The 17,853-nt window shown below is 46.2% G+C and overlaps 2 protein-coding genes across 3 annotated transcripts in view; one reads left to right on the top strand and one right to left on the bottom strand.

The window, feature by feature from the left end:
* The window catches only part of LOC139988568 (thrombospondin type-1 domain-containing protein 4), a 39,838-nt gene that overhangs the window by 10,808 nt on the left and 11,177 nt on the right, over positions 1–17,853 (bottom strand). For both annotated transcript variants that reach the window (XM_072006154.1, XM_072006155.1), the window contains exon 3: positions 1,118–1,193. In XM_072006154.1, the coding sequence (XP_071862255.1) occupies positions 1,118–1,193 (76 nt within the window). The remainder of the gene's footprint in view (positions 1–1,117; positions 1,194–17,853) is intronic.
* The window catches only part of LOC139988569 (uncharacterized), a 45,280-nt gene continuing 28,002 nt past the window's right edge, over positions 576–17,853 (top strand). The window contains exon 1 of the mRNA XM_072006161.1: positions 576–761. The gene's annotated coding sequence lies outside the window, so the exon portion shown is untranslated. The remainder of the gene's footprint in view (positions 762–17,853) is intronic.

The raw sequence follows: 17,853 nt of genomic DNA, 5'->3' as shown, positions 1-17,853 counted from the left end.
AAGAGAGAGAGAGAGAGAGAGAGAGAGACTCGCGTGAGGAGAATACCTCCTCTTCCCGGTAGGTACCTCTGATACGATAGAAAGCTGTAAGGTCGCGCTTGTTAGCGAAGAACGATTGAAATTGGCCGGTCGACCAATCATTACGATTAACTGGAACGATCGTTCAAAGTATGTAAGTTTAATCAACGATAAGCGCCGTTATCCCGGTTGCTCCGGGTTCAACAGGTTGCCACCAAATTGTCGGCATTCTATGCCGGTTAACTAGATCGATTGAAAATTTTACAGATTAGGCTCGATAGACACAAAGGTGTGTGCTTTACAACGTATACCGCGCGTGTAGAACTAACGCGAAGTACAATCGTGTATCGCCTTGCTCGTTAAAAACGATCGCGAACCGTCGTAAAGAAACGGCGGATTGCGCGAGAGCGTTAACTGAGAACGTCCAGTGTTTTTCTTTTTTTTTTCTTTTTTTAATGTAATCTTCACAACCAACCGTGATGATCTCGAGGCCAAGAGCGATATTGCTATATTTTCCAAAACAAACGATCCATTTAAACGACCAGAAGAAGTCGATGTAACAAGAAACGCGATGTCATTGCGAGAGCTGTATACACCAGAGTGTTAGCGTTTCACGCTCATCGTTTGCCCGGCCTTGAGGATGCAGCCAGCTCGAGTGTAATTTAGGAAGTTCCTTCAGTGTCAATTAATTATCCTCTTCGTGCCACCCAGAATAACGTCTACGTAATTGCTTATTAATTCCGGTAAGTGGATTAAATTAATATTCACCGACGAACCGTACGTTCGAGATAAAATATCTTAATGAACGAGATAGCTACGATAACGTTATTATGGCAGTAAGTTAAACGGCAAGAAGTTATGTATTAAATTATCCTCAAAATCCAACTTGGGCTAGCTGCTCTACTTAATGAACATATTCCGAAGGAGATCACCTTTCGCGTATCCATGTCAAAATTAAAATACCTTCCACATCTTTTGTAAGTCGTAACAGATGTAATCGGAGCTTCCGAGAATTACATCCTTTTCGAATTACAAGGGTCCAAAGTCGACGGATCGAGTAACCGATACTACATCTTAATCAACCATAATGGAAAGTTACCTCGATGGGATACTTGTCGGGCACGTGGGTAGAGGAGACACTGGCCGCAGTCAGCATTGTCAAAGCTAGAATCGATCTGAAACAGAGATTGCAAAGATGCCTTAATTAATCCGACGTAATGGAATGCAATTTGTTATCGTCGTTGTCAATCTAGAAGCGGTTTGCACGAACGGTCGGCGACTGTTGAACCGAGCCAATTATCCCCTTATCGCGCAAAATATCTATCTTTCAGCTGGCTTCAACGGGTTAGATATTTCAAGAATGTGATAATCTTCCTCGGATGAGTAACGTTGCATAGTATGACGATGTAAAACACTGCCTGTCTGAGGGACAGGATAATTCTGCTTGTACATCGCCGGGACTCGTTAATGCATTCGTCCCCTGTAAATCATTTACCAACGAGGAAAAAGGCAAAAAAAAAAAAAAAAACAGAAACTAAAGGATCGCGACAAGGATTAATGGTATCGATATGAATAGATCGTGTTTAGATTGAATATCGAACAAACGAACGTGTCTTGCTTCCGAATCGAAACTCGCGATTAATCGAACGTACCCCGCTGATTTATCCATCGCGATTTCAGATTAATAACGACTGACCAGTAATTTCGCGCAGATGCTGCGCTTGCATATTTAGGAACACGATCAAGGATCGTACGATTACCAGGAATTTTACGATATTAAGGTTCAAACAGAACTAAACTGCTCTAAATAGCGATGAAAATCGCTACGAGAATCCTCCCCTCTCTCGGGCTATGGCGTTTTTAGAACGATTTCACGCGAAACGAATAGCCAAGCATGTGTTCTCCATCATCCACTTCGTTCCTACGGCGGATAATCGCCGTCATAGATTTCAAAAGTTCTCGATTTTCACGGCACAAATGGCGTGCATGCATCTAGAATGCGAAGCGTATAGTACCGCAGCGGCCAGGCGCCAGTTCGTTTTGCCATGGTAATTATTAAAACTGCACCGGGGATGCATCTACCGATCGGATAGGAGAAATAGACGAGGAAATTGAAGAAGAAGAGGGGATGAATGTGAGATAGAGAGAGAGAGGAGGGGAGATAGAGAGAGAAGAATGGAGGAAGGGAGCAAGAGAGGAGTAGCGACGCTGGAACAAGTAAACTGTGCCACTAAGCACTAATAACGTTTCACTTGTTGCGTTTTCTTGGAAAGCTTAATTAATCATTACGCCCCTGTGTGGCGGAGGAGGATACTAAAGAGAGAGAAAGAGTGAGTACAAGAGAAGAAGGGTCAGGAGAGTCGGACCGCCCGCAGCCACTGAAGTAGTCGCCTACTCGCGTGCGTGAAACGCACACAGAAAACACGTGTAAACGCACATTACTGCGACGAAATCAGAAAAAGCCGCGTCGCGGCTTTCCACGCAATGTTCTTGCGGATCGCGTGTAAGGCTCCGTACATACTGCCCCGTGTAAAGTAGAATAAAATTAATAGTAGTACTCTGGCACGAGGGCCGGTTTGCTACAAGTACCATTTTAAAGATATAGCATGAAACGAGAAGTGGTCGGCTCGACAGGTGTACAGCAGCTCCATTGATCATCAACGTTGAACGTCGTTCTCGTCCCGCACCAGATAAAGACAAGTGTCCTGTTTCGAATGAAAACTTCCAAGATTATTTCTTTCTCGTCCAGACACCGTCCATGACAACGTTGAGACGGTTTTGGATACTCCTCGTTTACCTTAACCTTGTGCTTTTAACCGTAGCGAATTACATCGAAGTTCAAAATACTGTCTTAGTAATAATCAAATAAATCGTACAAGTATTCTATATCGTAAAATGAGAAAAAAAATAAGGAACATTAGAAGTGACGAAATGTGAGAAAAGAGGAGGACATAAAAGTATACAGAAGGAAAAGGCAAAGCGAAGCGTGAGAGCAGAATCGAAGAACGTGATTTGCAACAATGAAAAGGTTATCGTGTAGATTTACAATTACCAACGGCGCAGCTTTATTGTCTCCCTATTACGACGATCAATTACGTCGTAAACAAACATATATCGCGCTCCCTATCTCCATTAGGTATGATTATTGCGAATTACAGCGATGTAGTTTATTGAATAATAAACGACGACAGAGCTAGACTGTGTGTCTCGGTATGCATAGCGCCTAAGAAAGGGACGTTCACGGTGCACGCAAGCGGCGCGATGAAGCATTGCACTTGCCTGGAACTGCTATGGCTAGCCGCTCGAGAGCAATCGTGTCCAGCCGCAACGGCGAACACGTGTTCCTCGCCATTCTTTTTAACGCTAAACAGATCGCAAGATCGCCATAAAATCGTTGAACCGCTCTGTTTCAAGCTACCCTTCTTGCTTCTCGTTTTCTCGCTTACACAACGAATTTTTCTACCCGGTAAGAATTATCGCTGTCTTCTCGGTATTATCGCTACAGCGTGTACTTCGTAGCCAGACAATCGCCGATCGTCGCCTCGTTTTATATCTTCGAAGATATTTCCAAGATATTCGAGAGAAGTAGAACTTTTCCCTCGAAATCGCACTTATCTGCATTTTCGTGTTTCGCGTACTAATTATCGTCGCAGCGACGCCTCGGCGCAAGATAAATAGGGAGAATAATATCTTGCTTTATTCGAATGACAAAAGGTTCGGCTATATCCGGCGTTGTTCGTGGAAATCGTTGAAATTCTTTGACTCGACGTCTGCCACAGGCTGTCACCTATCGCGCTTGTCCTCGAGCCAAGGATTCTATGCTTGTAACTAGCGCATCAAGAAACGCGCGTGCACTCTTTATTCATCGGTTTTTAGCATTCCTACGCCATTGAAAACAAGACAGACATTGTTTATCGCGGCATGTAACGCACCGACTACAGCGATAGCCAAGTCGTAACGGGTCGTAGATACGACCCTCGACTGTAAGATCTCTCGCTATAAGGTCGATACGTTCGAAGAAAAAAAGAGGAAAGTAGGAGATGAAGAAAACAGCTCTGGATTGCGTTGCGAACACATAGTCTGATTTACATTCCCAGATCTCGCCGGACGCTTTTGTCGAGGATCTCACGGGAACGTGATAATTTATCCGATACTGATATTTTCCCGGAATTTCACGAATCCGCACGGCTCGCCGAGCAAAATTAATTTTAGCTGGTGCAATGATCCGATAATGATCCCCGCGAGACAACGATTGCGCCCGATTAGCACTCGCTTCTCCCGGAGATATTTCATTGAAACGAGTTAGGGTCAGTGAACACGGGCGGGATGATAGGGTGCAAATACCAGATTCAACGTGACAAGTACGTATAATCAGCGACGAACGATAACACGAGCTCGATATTTTATCGACCAGCATAGCCAACGAACTTTATCAACTTCTTTTAATATATTCGAGGCCGGTATAATCTGACAAAACTGCTCCCAGTAGCCGTCAATGTTTTTGCAATTATAACTTGTAGTTTGATATGTCGCGCTATCTTCGTTATGGGGCATTCATTTTCTACTTGGCTGTGAAACCTTCGTGTCTTAAACACTGTCTTCCACGATTCGTTTCTTGGCTGTAATCTAAGAAAAGTTATCGCACGATTCAACGTCTGAAAGTCTGTAGAAACCGACCGTCAACGTTTAGTGAAACTTGATTAATCTCGTCGAGGAAACGTAGGATATGATCGAACAGCAAATAAAAGCATCTCGAGCAATAACAATTAGTCGCGATAACAATGAAACGGCGCTCTCTCCAAGGACGACGTATAACTTTCCAATGCTCGGTGGAATTCGTTCGATAAATCGCGGCGTTTCTGCGGGCAAAAGACGGATAAGAATAACTGACCGGCCTGGCGTCGCGGGAGGCCGGCGAAATCATTTTAACCACGGTGGTCCGAGACGAGGGATTTTCGTCTCCAGCAGGGGGACCAGAGACGATACGTACGCGCCGGACACAAAAAAGAATGACCGTGAAATATGATGCACGATACACGTACAGCATTGTCTCGGTAGGCTGTTGAGCATCTCCGGCGTTAACCGAGGGAAAGGAGCAAGAAGTCGCCCTCGGACAATGGGGGCGTGAGTCTCGAATGGCTCCTCTAATGATACCGGAGCACCTCGATCGAACAGCGTATAAATGCAAGCGTTACTGCAAAGCTGCGAACGTTCCAGTTTACGCGTGCATTACCGCGCACGCTCCGACTTCTTTCTTTTTCTCCCTTTCTTTTTTTCTCTCCCTCGCTTTCTCCTTTCCGTTCATCGTGTTTTTATTGAAAACGAAACAATAGTATTACGAGAATGTGGGAATTTGCCAAGGAAAGTACAACAGGTAGAGAAGCAAGTATCCGGTGATCTTCAACACAGCCGGTGTTCTTGTTGTTACCGGTTGAAGCTTCCGGGTATAGGCCGCGTCTTTGATGGGATGTTATTCCGACGTTTCATTTCGCTCAACAAGGGATCATGGAGTCCCTGCGATGCGAACGAAGCTGGCTATACCGCTGGTAAATCGTTGGAGTAATACGTAGACATATGTTATACAGCTTGAAGCCATGTCTTATCGAAATATAGAAGAATACGGAGAGAAAGGAAATGAGAAGGATTAGGTAGGTAGCTGTAAGAAAGGTAGATCTACGCCTGATAAAGTATTACGATTACTCGAGAGGCTAAGACGCGTGGAATGTATTCGTTCTCGACGAGAATAATTGGTTTGTCACGAACTGTGGGAATTTTCGATGTTGGCTAGAAGCAGAGGAATTCGTTGCATGTAAAATGGCATAGGTGCGATCGAAACATCGTCGTTACTGTCGCGTTGCTGTGTCAACCGAGAGCGGAGAGGTGTTTTGCGACGTTGTTATTGCACTAGAACCCCGTCACCGTCGGTTTCCGATAACCAAGCCGCTGTCACGCTGCAGTTGCCGTTGTTGTCGCCATAAACATTCTACCTCGTTCCTCTCGTTTCTTCTCGCGCGTTTCTCTCTCGGTTCCTCCCTCGTGGCGTGCTTCTAGCTTTCTACACGTCGTTCTCCGTTCTGGTTGTCTACCGTATTGTCGCGCATTTTTCTCTTGTTCCCCTGATTCATCGTTGTCCCCATCTTTTCCCGCGAGTTCCTCCGCGATGTAAGGCTCTTCCGTCCTCGCAGGCTCGTTCGTCTTCCTCTCGCCTCGTTACATAGTCGGGAACAGCACCGCAGGCGCCTTCCGCGTGTTGATACACGCGAGAAGGGTGGCTGGGAAAATCCTCCGAGCGCCAGCTCTATTTTGAGGAAGATTGCTGTGAACGTGGTGGCGGCTCGAAAAGAAAGCAAATGAGTCGCGGCAGACGTGTACTTTCGACTGCAGGTAGGTAGCAGTTACAGGGATAATTCGTTGCAAAAATTTTCTAACGACTCGTAATTGAGGAAAATCGACTGCAGCTTCTCCGTGTACATCGGTGAGAACTGTGTCATTGTAATTTTCTCCAACGATAAAACTGGTTCTTTAGAAATTCCTTACAATTTAGATTTTCTATGGACAGATCGAACAATCGATTTGTAAAGAACTCGAAAAATAGGTGGAGGTCGTCGGTGTTTGATGTAAGAATATCTGATGCTATTCACAGGAAACGAGCTGAAAACGCGCAGATGGCACGCGGGACAATGCTTCTGGTTGAACGGACCTTACCTTGTAACAGTTAACGCATTAATAAGCGTGGAATCAGGTCTTTGATAGTCAGTACAAAAACCGTCCGTATCGCCAAACACGTTTCGGCCCTCTCACCTTGACTGCGACGCCACACGAAGGTAATCGGCGTACAGCCACGATCTGTCCGCATTTTTACGGAGCAGTCACATTTACGTGATGATACCAGAGCGGTACGTGCCAAGGCAAATTTAAACAGATGGGAATCGCAAAGTACGCGTACGTGGAAGCTGGCTGCTCCTCTTTCAAGGTCCTCCATAACGACCCTGGCGGTCTCCATAAATCGACTGGCTGGTTAAACGAAAGGGCAACGTTCCAAAATTGCTCTGGTTAATTATCCTCGCCTTGGCGACGACCAGCTGAGAAATAAAGCTCAATGTACATCGCGTGAACAACGACGTCTCCCTTTAGCGAATACGCGAGCCATTCGCAGTAAACTTTCCTAATCGATTTATACGATGCGTGTGGTCTTCGCGAAAACGTTGAAATTCGCGAATATAATGACGGACTGCTTGGAATTTCGTTGGATATAACGTTTTTATTTTTCATTGCGACGATACGCGTGTTATCGGCATAGCACCTTTGTCCCGGATTCCCTGACGATAACACGTTTTCCGATAAAAATAATTAAATTCAGCGCACGGTATCGAAAAATTTAATTGAATTAGCACAGCCCATTCGCCTCTGTAGTACGCTGTCGCGTGTAAATGCAAATACTTTCTCTTCTATGTCCGCTGGTTTATTAGTTTCGTAGCACAGGGCAGGATGAAAAGGATATAGAGTGAAAGCATTTCTCGACTCCGATGCGGAACCCACGTTTCAACGATGGTTACCGATCGATGCCGTTTCCTTTTTACGACAGTTCGAACGTGGGCTCCATAATGAGGAGACGTAACACCGAAGATTCGTGTCACGTTTCTCGTATTGATCAACTTAATTGTACATAAAAAGAAAAGTACATATTTAATTATCCTGCCCATTTAGTTACGTCAGTGATACCAATTTCTGTACATCTTCGTTAAAGTCTCCGGGAGGTTGATTTCCTTCGCAAACTTATCTTCCTTAGAGGATCGGTAGACCTTAAAAGCAGAGCTCGACAAATCGTTTTTGTAACGTTATAACGCGACAAGTTCACTAAGAAATTCTTTGCTAAGACGTCGGTACATAGAGTCGTGAACTAACAAACGTAAGTGGATGCAGTGGTTGGCCAGTCGTGAACTTTGCGTTCCATCGATCGTTATCGATTCATCCGAGCTTTTTGCACAGCGCTAATCAGCCACGAGTTGAATGTCGAGAAGGAATGAAATATAAGAGCACCCCGATTGACCCTTTATAATGCTCGTCTCATTGTCGAGTCTAATCGGATGATCTATGCATGGTTGCCCCCGTCGCGGCGGAATCTTAATTCGATAGCTCTTAGTATTAATAAATCCCTATCGGGAGCTGATCGTTCAACAGTCTCAGAGAACGCGAATTTTCCTGCTTCGATGCCGTGCAATAAATTCTCCTACTAACGAAACTCCGTTATCCGTCTCGAGTGTCGCGTCTTGTTATCGTCCTCGCAGAATCGACATAGCCGTTTCATTCAATCCTCTGTTATAGCGAGTAAGTATATAATACCTTGTAATCCTCTCTAATGAGTTTATTTTTTGAAGACTGAGGAAGCAAAAGTACGGAGAATAATTCTCGAGAGAGGATCAAGGAACAGACCTGATCGATCGATCAAAATAAGTTCTAAATAGAAGGTCGCGTTAAGACAGGCCACTCATCAAGAGATTTTCTTTCGACTTGGCCGTACCGCGATCGCTGGCGCGAATCATCCCTTAAGTTCGATAGAGAATTCTAAAACTCATTTAGATATAGCGCCTTTTTCAACCCGGCGCGATAATGCCTATCGTGACATGTCTATAAATACGCACCTCTTGATGGTGTTATTAATAGAAGCGTGGGAGGATGCGAGAGTGGTACGTGAGACGAATAACGAAGCTACGACATCAACTTTCTCACTTGAGAATGTGCGCCAATGGACCAGGTGTAATCGCGCCTCACTCGACCTCGAATTATCAGCTTCGCGATCTTAAACGTCCTCCGCTTCGTTAACCTACATTCCGCTCCTTTGGCTCGTGAATTCGACATCGAAGCCTTCGTTTCGATTAATTAACGGCAGAAACTACGTACCTCGTGCAATTCCTCGAGCGTGTAACAGAACGAATACCAATGTATTGCGCAATCGTGTTTCAAGAACCTGGTAAGGCTCAAAGCTGTGCTTCGAATTAAGCCGCGCGACATTCGTTAAAAGCGAAGACGAGCGAAGTAGAGTTTCAAGCGACAGATAAACACGGGCTAGAAATTTCAGGCGCAAATAGGTCACTGTGATCTCGAAGCAAAGATACGAACGACGAGATTTTCCGCGCGTACCCAGACCTAACCCAAAGCACGTGTGGTCGCGTGTACATCGCGCAATTTCGAAGCTTTTCGGTGCACCCTTTCTCCATTTTCGGAACTTTCATCCATCCTGGTTCCACCTGTGATCCTTTGTATCCCCGTTTCTTCGTTCATCCGTTCAACTCGTTTTCGGTATATTAAGTTTCACGCGAACGCGAGAGCCACGTATGCCCAGTCGTGCGTGCAGTTAACAAGACACGTTGAACGTAGATGAACCATCTTCATCGTAGGTGAATACCGCCCGCAGCCAATCTGCGCTAACTTTATACCCTCTTCCACCTTCTTGTCTCTTCCGCCTGTTTTTGCCCGCCACTCGCGAACATCCTGTTTTTCTCGATTCGTAGTCAGGTAGTTCGATGCATCGCGAACGTTGTAATGGACTGCGAAATTGCGGTCTGATGAGATCCGGTAAAGAGATTGATCCCTTTTAAATTTCCAAGCAACGCGGTTCGTGATGTTTGCATAGGTCGGAACAATTCTGGGTTGCTTGGGTTTATTGTCGTGAAAAGAATTTTCCCAGAGGAACGTAGATTATAACGAACAACGTACACGCTCGATAACGAGCGCATTTGTCAATGGCTTTAGAAGACACGCTGTAGATAGTTTTAGAATACACGCTGTAGATAGTTTTAGACGTAGGACGTTTTGGCTGGGCGACTGCTTGTCTTTCAACAAGGTGCTTTTTATCCGACATCGTTCCTGACCCGATCCACTTTGCCACGACGCGACGCCATGAAATATCGTTTGTGCGTTTCTTGTCATCGTTCGCCGTTGAAACCTCATTCTTTGGCCCTCCGGCTCGGAGCGTGTTCAGAAAAACGTCGAAACCAGCAGATCGGGTAAAAAAGAGAAAATCGAAGAGGAAAAATATGAAAGAAGAAGAGGAAGAATGGCCTTAGGTAACGTCTTCGTTCTTTTAGCCGTTTGTCCGTTTCCTCTATCAGCGAAGAAATTACATCTCGGCGAAATTAAGCCGGGGTTTGTCGGGGTTGCACGTTCTTGTTTCAGTACAGACGATTTAATCGTGCCGTCGATTACGTTCGATCAGGTCGTGACAGAGACCACCAGACACGTCGAAACGTTAATATGTAGCGCGCGTACAATAGTTATTAAATGGTTAATGACTGGCAATTAGAATCGTTCGTATATCGTAATAAAGACAGGGACGGGAAATTATCTCAATCTTGACTAGGAAAAATTATAACGAGCCTTTCTATCGGCTCCTTTAATTCACCTCGTCCCGAAACGCAAAAAGACTCCTCTTTCATCTCCCCTTTCTTCTTCTTTTCCCTTTTCCTCTTTCATCCGATCTTCGAAGAGAAGCCAGTAGCTGAAAGACAGGACCTGCACGCTGCGTCCTGACCTTCTCTCGCCTTCGTCCATTGCACGCGACGTCCTTTTTCTCTCCTTCCTCGTCCTATGGCTATAGGGCTATGCGCTTCGTACGCCGCGCCGATGTGTACGTTTCACCCGTCGGCCTCTCCTGCCGCCACCGAGTGACGTGAAATTATAATTCCGTAAAATTAACGTTGCATATGTTAATTATTAAGAACCGGTCCGTAGCTCGCGGCAGTCTTCGAGATCCTCCATTCTACGGCCAGGTTATATACGAGCGTGCGAGTTACGAGCCAGCCTCGCCTCCGTGAAACGCGGCCGCTGCCTTCGAAACTATCACATGAAACGCCGTTAAGGTCGCGCCACTCTTATTTCTTCAGTTTCATCGCGCTCGATCGTCCGGGGGACCATTTAGCGAGATCGACTTTTGGGTCGGGCCTCTGCCCGCGACATTTCACTGACCTATGGAACACTTTAAAAGTTAGCCGCCTGCAGCGGAACCCCTGTCGATAGAAGGTCGTTAGACGAAATGTTAAGCGTCGACAAAGTTCAAAATGCGACGATAAAGTAGAACGCGATGATATTAAAGAAACGACATAAAGACACGCATGTTTATGCAACGTTAATAACTTAAACTTTCTCGTATTCTCATTATTTATTTATCCTGTTTATCGTTTACGTGGAAATTAGGGGCAATCAACCTGCACAGCTCATTCTGCGTTAATAACGATACGGTAGAATTAAATAATTACAAAGAATCTGATGTGATACTGGAAAACGAAGGCATCCTTAATATAAAGATACAAATAAATTAAAACATAAAATTACAGGGATAATTGCAGCCTAATCGAACAGGTCTGAAACTCTGGTTTGATTTTTTAGTTGGTTAATCCAGCTTGGATTAACAATTTCACGATAACTGTAGCCCGCTCGGTGCCGTAGATGGGGGAACACCGGTTGCGTGCGACGCAGATGAAGAAATTACTTTCGCGTTTACATGGATATACTGTCGATGTCCGTGGAATCCGGGTTAAGTATCAGGTTCGAGGGTATTGGAACGTTCGACGGGCTGGCGAACAGCCACTTAAATCAATTAATTTCCGTTGCTAGCGCACGATCGACGAGGGGGCGTTAACTAGCCTCTAGACTTCTACTCGCGATAAAAGCAAATTCCGTCGCGTTTAACCACCTCGTCGTGCATTCCCTCTCGCAAAGGATCGGACATCGAATTCCACTTGGTTCATAGTCTATTTTTACCGGCCCTTCGGAAGTACCATTTGTGATTCGCGCGTGTACGTGTGTATCGTAAAGGCAAAACGTTCTTCAATTCGCACGAGTTGGCGTAAAAATAACCGACAGGTAAATGCGCCGGCGATGTTCCGCGTTTCGATTCGCTCCAAACGATTACCGATTGCCTTTTCCAGCGGCACGGTGGAACGCCGCGCAATCGGCAGCAAAACGAACCGATTTTCCGCCCAGCGTTACAAGTTCTCCCGCGCACCCTTATCTCGGGTCAAAGCACTGCCTGGAAATCGCGACCTTTCGATTTAGCTGCGAGAATCGAAAGCGTACGCTCGAGGAATAGTGGTTTTTCCACCGCGGCTATTATTTACGCCGGGCATAAGCGCCGGCTTTGTGGCCGGTATCGTGCCCTTTTCAAGCACGCGGCTCTTTTTGAACCTGCACTAGCACAGATTTTCCAAGGAAAATCCTAAGCTTGATATTTCCACCGACGATAGACCGAAAAGGCGAACCCAGTCGAGTCTCGTTGGCACTAGGTAAACGAGCGTCACGGAGGCGAATTCGTGGAAACGAATAGAAAACGAAGTCCGGAAAAAATAACGGGAATTCTGTTCTGAGAAGCGAAGCTTCTCTGGGGCGCGTTAACGAGGAATATACGAACGAAAATACACGGAATATCAGGGGACACATTTTTTCGGAAAAATTGTTTACGATAAATTCAGGGAAAATAACGCTACGGAACCGAACAGCTTGAACAGCTAATGACGGTATTAGAATAACATAATTAACAACTTTTTCACGGCAGATGCATGCCCGTACAATCGAGAAATAGAAACGGTATTTTCTTTCGGGACGCAAAGGTAACGGGAGCACAAGCCCTAATTTTATGTACTACCGAGAACCGGGTTGCTTTTGTCGTTATCGAACCGCCAAGCTAATTACTCGTTGACGCTGCACGAAAGCATCGTTTGACCAATTTCATCGGCCGCTGCCATCGACCATTAAATCGATTAAATCGAAGGAAAAGGGCAGCAGGGCAGGCGCCACCAAGGTTTCGGATTCGAGTCTTGCATCGTTCGATGCAGCGTGTACAACGTGTAGCGATCTCATCGAGATACTCTTTTTTTTCTCCCCTCGACCAGCTGAAAGTGTCGTAAATAATACGATAAGGAAGTCGCCGCCTCGGTGAGCCCGTTATCTAGTCCAGAGGACGTGCAACCCAGGACATAAATTCGCCGCGACCGAGCCGATGAGATGGATCTGTTTGTAATTTCCTTGGCAAACTAGATCGCTTGGCACGAGTGCCCTCTCGAATCGGTCCTTACAGCCGATTTATCGCTTCTGATTGCTGTACCCTGGCTTATCGTTCCTTTGCGAATCGAAACCGAGCGTAAACGCCAGCCTTTGATACCGTAAGGATGAGAATTTGCAAGGAGAATCGTGCAGTTGCGGTCAGACGTTCACGGAACGTTTTCAAAGAGATTTAATTCCCACGTAGTAGAGAGAAGTCGGAACGGGGAAGTTCGTCTTGACCTCGAAACGGACGATAATCGCATCTCGCGATGCAGCGTATGGAAGCTGTAATACGAATGAACGCTTTAACAGCAATTACACTTGCATTTGATCCGTGGAAGATGGACACGCGGGGCGAACGTGAGGCCGTGTCGAGCCACTCGTGAGCCTTTGAACGCCGTTTAATGACCGTAAATTTCTACCTTTCGTCTCCGTGGACGGGTATCTCCCCTTCTTTGCCGGTACAGGCGTCGAGAATGTCACGTACAAAGGCGCCGATCCAAGATAATGTGCCGGAAAGGGCAACCGTGCAGAATGCGCCGCTGCTGCCGAGAACCAAACGTGGAAGTGTGAACGTTTTAATGTCACACCATCTGCGATACGAACTTGAATCTGTTAAACCTGTTGCTCGCGATAAGACGAAGGGTTTTCGGGGGAAAACGAAGTAACACGGCTACGGAAGAGAGGGTCCGTATCTCAAAAGAAAAAGGGAAATACTCGCGTGTGTCCTCATCCACCTGTGCAAACGTCACCGTCCTTTTCCTCGATTTTCCTTCGAACGAGCCCCTAAAGGTAAGGTGGTATCTCGGTATTGTAAATAGTCGGCGTAAAAAGAAGAGAACTTCCTCTCCAAATTCTAAATTCCAACCTGTCGTCTTCTAACTCTTCCCCCAGAATCATTAAAATTCTCGCCAGGATTTTCGGTACGCGTCGAAAATCGACGAATCGGAGGTCGTTCATTAAATCGTTCGGGCTGTTGCACGAAAGGAACAACGATCGCAGAAGCGCGGCGGTAAATGGCGTCGAGCAAGCTTAATGCTTTTCCACAGCAGGAAATAATTAGCTACGACCGGATATGATCGTTGGTAGGCGGTGGCGTGGACGCTGAGGACAGACCGGTATGACTTCCAATCGACTTTTACGCCGGTGTTCGAACCTTTTGCTATGCCTTGCGTGGCCTTTCGATGCGCTCGCACACAATACACGTAGCCAGCGTACAAGACCATTGTTTTGGTCGAACAAGCGCGGTTCGCTCATTTAACGAACGGCAAACACGTATATCGGAAAGTTCACGTATACCACAGTTGTTGTTTCTGGCTCGGGAACGGCGGAAACCACGCTATCTCGCCGTTCCACGATTTTGATCTCTGCTCCCCTCGAACGTTTTCGCGTTTTCTATCCCGAATCGGAACCGCGTGCGGTCTCGTCCGCGGACGAACAAATCTACGGAAAACAAAAAAGACTTACGAATACAATGCCTACCAACACACAACCGGTAAGATGAGGTATATATGAGCGATATAGAATTACAGATGCGATTACGGTTGCGCAAAGCTTTTATCGTATATCGATCGTATCCCTTGCTGGCCTTTGTTTGCATAGCTTTGAAATAAAACGATACTCGCGAACCGTGCGCACACACCGCGATTCGTGCACCGCCACCGTGAGCACGAATGCTCGAAACGCATCGAGATGCTTCGTGAAACCAATTATTTTTCAAAAAGCCAGCGAATATTTCTGCTTTAACGTTCCGTGATCCAAACTCTCCTATCGTTGGTTTCGATCCGCGGTGCGCATCCAGCGAACAAAAAAAAAAAAGGCCTTCGCCAATTTCGAACCGTTATTTCGCGAAATCAAATATCCGGCTGCGCTCGGATCGTAAATAGTCGATATAAGCATCGATGGAATGGCGAAAGCTGTGCGCCCTATAGGGATCCCCCCGAGGGTTGCAGAAAGACAGAGAAAGGTTTCGTGTGAAAACAAAAGGGATATACGTGTAACGAACGCAGAAGTGTGCGTGTTCGGTATATCTCGCTATATCCTCGAGATCCATCGATCGACTCTGAGCCTTTGCTACCATCTGAATAAGAAACTCTCCGATCTACGGCTTGTTTCTGCAATTGCGGCCGCACGCGCAGAATAGAGAACGTCCGATGATGAATCTTTCTCGGTCGTGTTGCCACAACGCGATGTATGGACCTCAGAAGTGTTAAGTGCTCGAGAATCGTTGAGTTTCGCAGATTTTTTGCTTGTTAGTTTACGAGTTAGTGTCGCGAGTTTTCATGGGCGCGAAGAAGTCGCGGCAACCTCGTGGGAAACTAAGGAATTTGTGAGAAATATCACGAAATGGCAGATCTCTTGATGGAATTTACTCGAGACCTCGAGATCTCGCGGAATTAGGAGTCGTAGCTTTTGTTCCATGATCTTCTTACGATTTACCGGGTACGCGTTATCTATGGTGTTCTATGAGAAGCTTTTGTTCGGCCTGGCACAAGCGCGTTTCGACTATTCTCCGTTGCTTCAAACTCTTCTTTGCATGATCCACGCTCGTATAGAATAGCTGAAATTCCAGCATTCGCGCAATACGCAAAAGCTCAACGGGGTTAAATAAACCTCGACGCTAGGCGAGCAACGAGAAGAGGCATCCTCGCAATTAAAATGAATTCACCGCTGAAAATTTTGCGGAGGAACCCGGCCAATTCTTTCCACGCGCGCACTGCATTCCATTCTCATCTACGGCTTTATTAAACTCGCGGTCGGACCGTGACCGTCGTAAATCTTACGAAAAGAAGAAGCGAGAGGGGAAGAATGAAGAATGTTCAGCGTCAGCAGCTCTAGGATTCCAATCCCGGTCTCGTTTCTAACGAGACGACGTAATTACTCGGAGGAAACGTTTGCAAACTGTTAAGGGCTTGTTGGTCTTGGCGTTCTTTACGACACGGACCATGGCCTCGTTATTGATCATATCGTTTGGGAGTCTCGTAAAACGAACAGCTTAATGGGACACACGCTCACCGGTCAGCCGTATATCCGATGCAAAACAGAAGCGATGCACGTGTGCAATCGTTCAAGCCCTCCTCTTCTCTTGATTTTCGCGTTCTTCGCGTGCGTGGAAGAACTGCCGTCATAAATATGCCGCCTTTCTGCACTGTCACTCTTGTCCCTGACAATGATTCTAACTATGGATCCCAATGAGCTCGTAGGATTTTCGATACGTCGTGGCACGGTAGTCTCTCCCGAATGGAAATCGTCTCCAATCCATTATCGATCCAAGTATAAGTACGTTGGATTAAGATTCAATGCTCGTTTGTTGGTCACTGATGTCATGGTTTGGATCCCGATGAAGACGCCCATAATGTCAGCGAACCGTGAGAACAACGTTTCTACAGACGCAACTTGCACTCGGAAGCTTCGACTAATTATAGGATGAAACAGTGGCTGTAGAAATCGCGATACTTTGATCAGTCTTGTACAGCTGGACCGAAATCGACACCACAATCGCCAGCGCTGTGATTAAATGAAAGGGAGAGAATGTTTCGTCTAGGCCTTGTTCGTCGGTAAAACTACCTTCCGCTTCTCTAGACGGTAGATACAAGATCAGAGGGTATATTTCTGGCAGATAATTATTCAATGTCCATCCTCCTGATGCCGAACGTAAAAAGACCATCGCATCAACGTTCGTTGCTCCGCATCGTGCAAAATCTACACGGAGGAAACTTCAAAAAATTTGCGGTTCTCACGAAGCGGATTTCCACGAGAAAAATTAGCCGCGAGTTTTAACATGCGCCGACACGAAGATAAACGTTTACCCGTGCCTAAGAAGATCCGTGCGCGTCGCAGCACGCAGAAACGCCGGCGTCCATTGTACGCGTGCACGAGCGCCCGTATATTTGCACGTAGATCCGCGTGCAAATATGTGCACAGGGTGTGTACGCTCGCGCGTAATTGTGAACGAGCTTACGGCCGCGCAGTGTAATCGCGTTAAAACTATGTCGGGAAAAAACAAGAGTCAGGGCCACGGATAAACAGGGGGCAGCTAAACGTTGCATTAACAGTTGTTTGTTTGTTAATCCTCAAAGCTCGAAAACTTGCCTGTCCGCCTTCGTCGGTTTCCGGTTGTTACTAGTAAAGCGTGAAATTTGCGCGACTCTCTATTTCGAGTTGGCCGACATCGACCACGAAAGCTGGCTTAAAGTCGTTCTAAGCCTCGGAACTGTAACGGTTCACCCCGTGGGCCAGCAGCCGATGATTAAGACACGACGGAACTTCCATTAAACTCGCGCCAAAAGACTTCCAACACGGAAAACGAAGAAAATAGTAGGACAAGAACAACAGAGACGGCGCGTCTCGACGCATGATTCCACGAGACAGCGCCGTGCGGCTTGGTGAATAGTCGTTTCTGGCTATGTCTTGTATTCGAACGTCTATTTCGAGACGACCGTAATAGCAGCACATCGATGGACGCTTTAACGAGGCATTCCCGTGACGATGTTTACTGGTGATCGTGCTGCGAAACGCGATTCTGATGAGCGATCTCTTATCCGCAATTTTGTACGGTTAATAAACCGAGAGATTGAGATGGGGTGGAAATTGAAAATGGTAGCATGATTTATAAACAATCGAAGAGAATTGATTCCTGCGTTCGCGAATTCCTCGAGAGTCTCTATTATCACTTTCGTCGTTACGATTCAACGTAAATTTACGGCACGTCAGACCGCGCAAACACGCGTAAGCTGCTTAAATTTCGAGCGTACAGCGGTAAATCAACGATGTCGATCGCTAATTAATGGTTCTTCC

Source organism: Bombus fervidus, chromosome 6 (genome assembly GCF_041682495.2).
Source record: "Bombus fervidus isolate BK054 chromosome 6, iyBomFerv1, whole genome shotgun sequence".
In the NCBI taxonomy this organism is placed as follows: Eukaryota; Metazoa; Arthropoda; class Insecta; order Hymenoptera; family Apidae; genus Bombus; species Bombus fervidus.
This window is presented reverse-complemented; position numbering and strand designations above follow the sequence as displayed.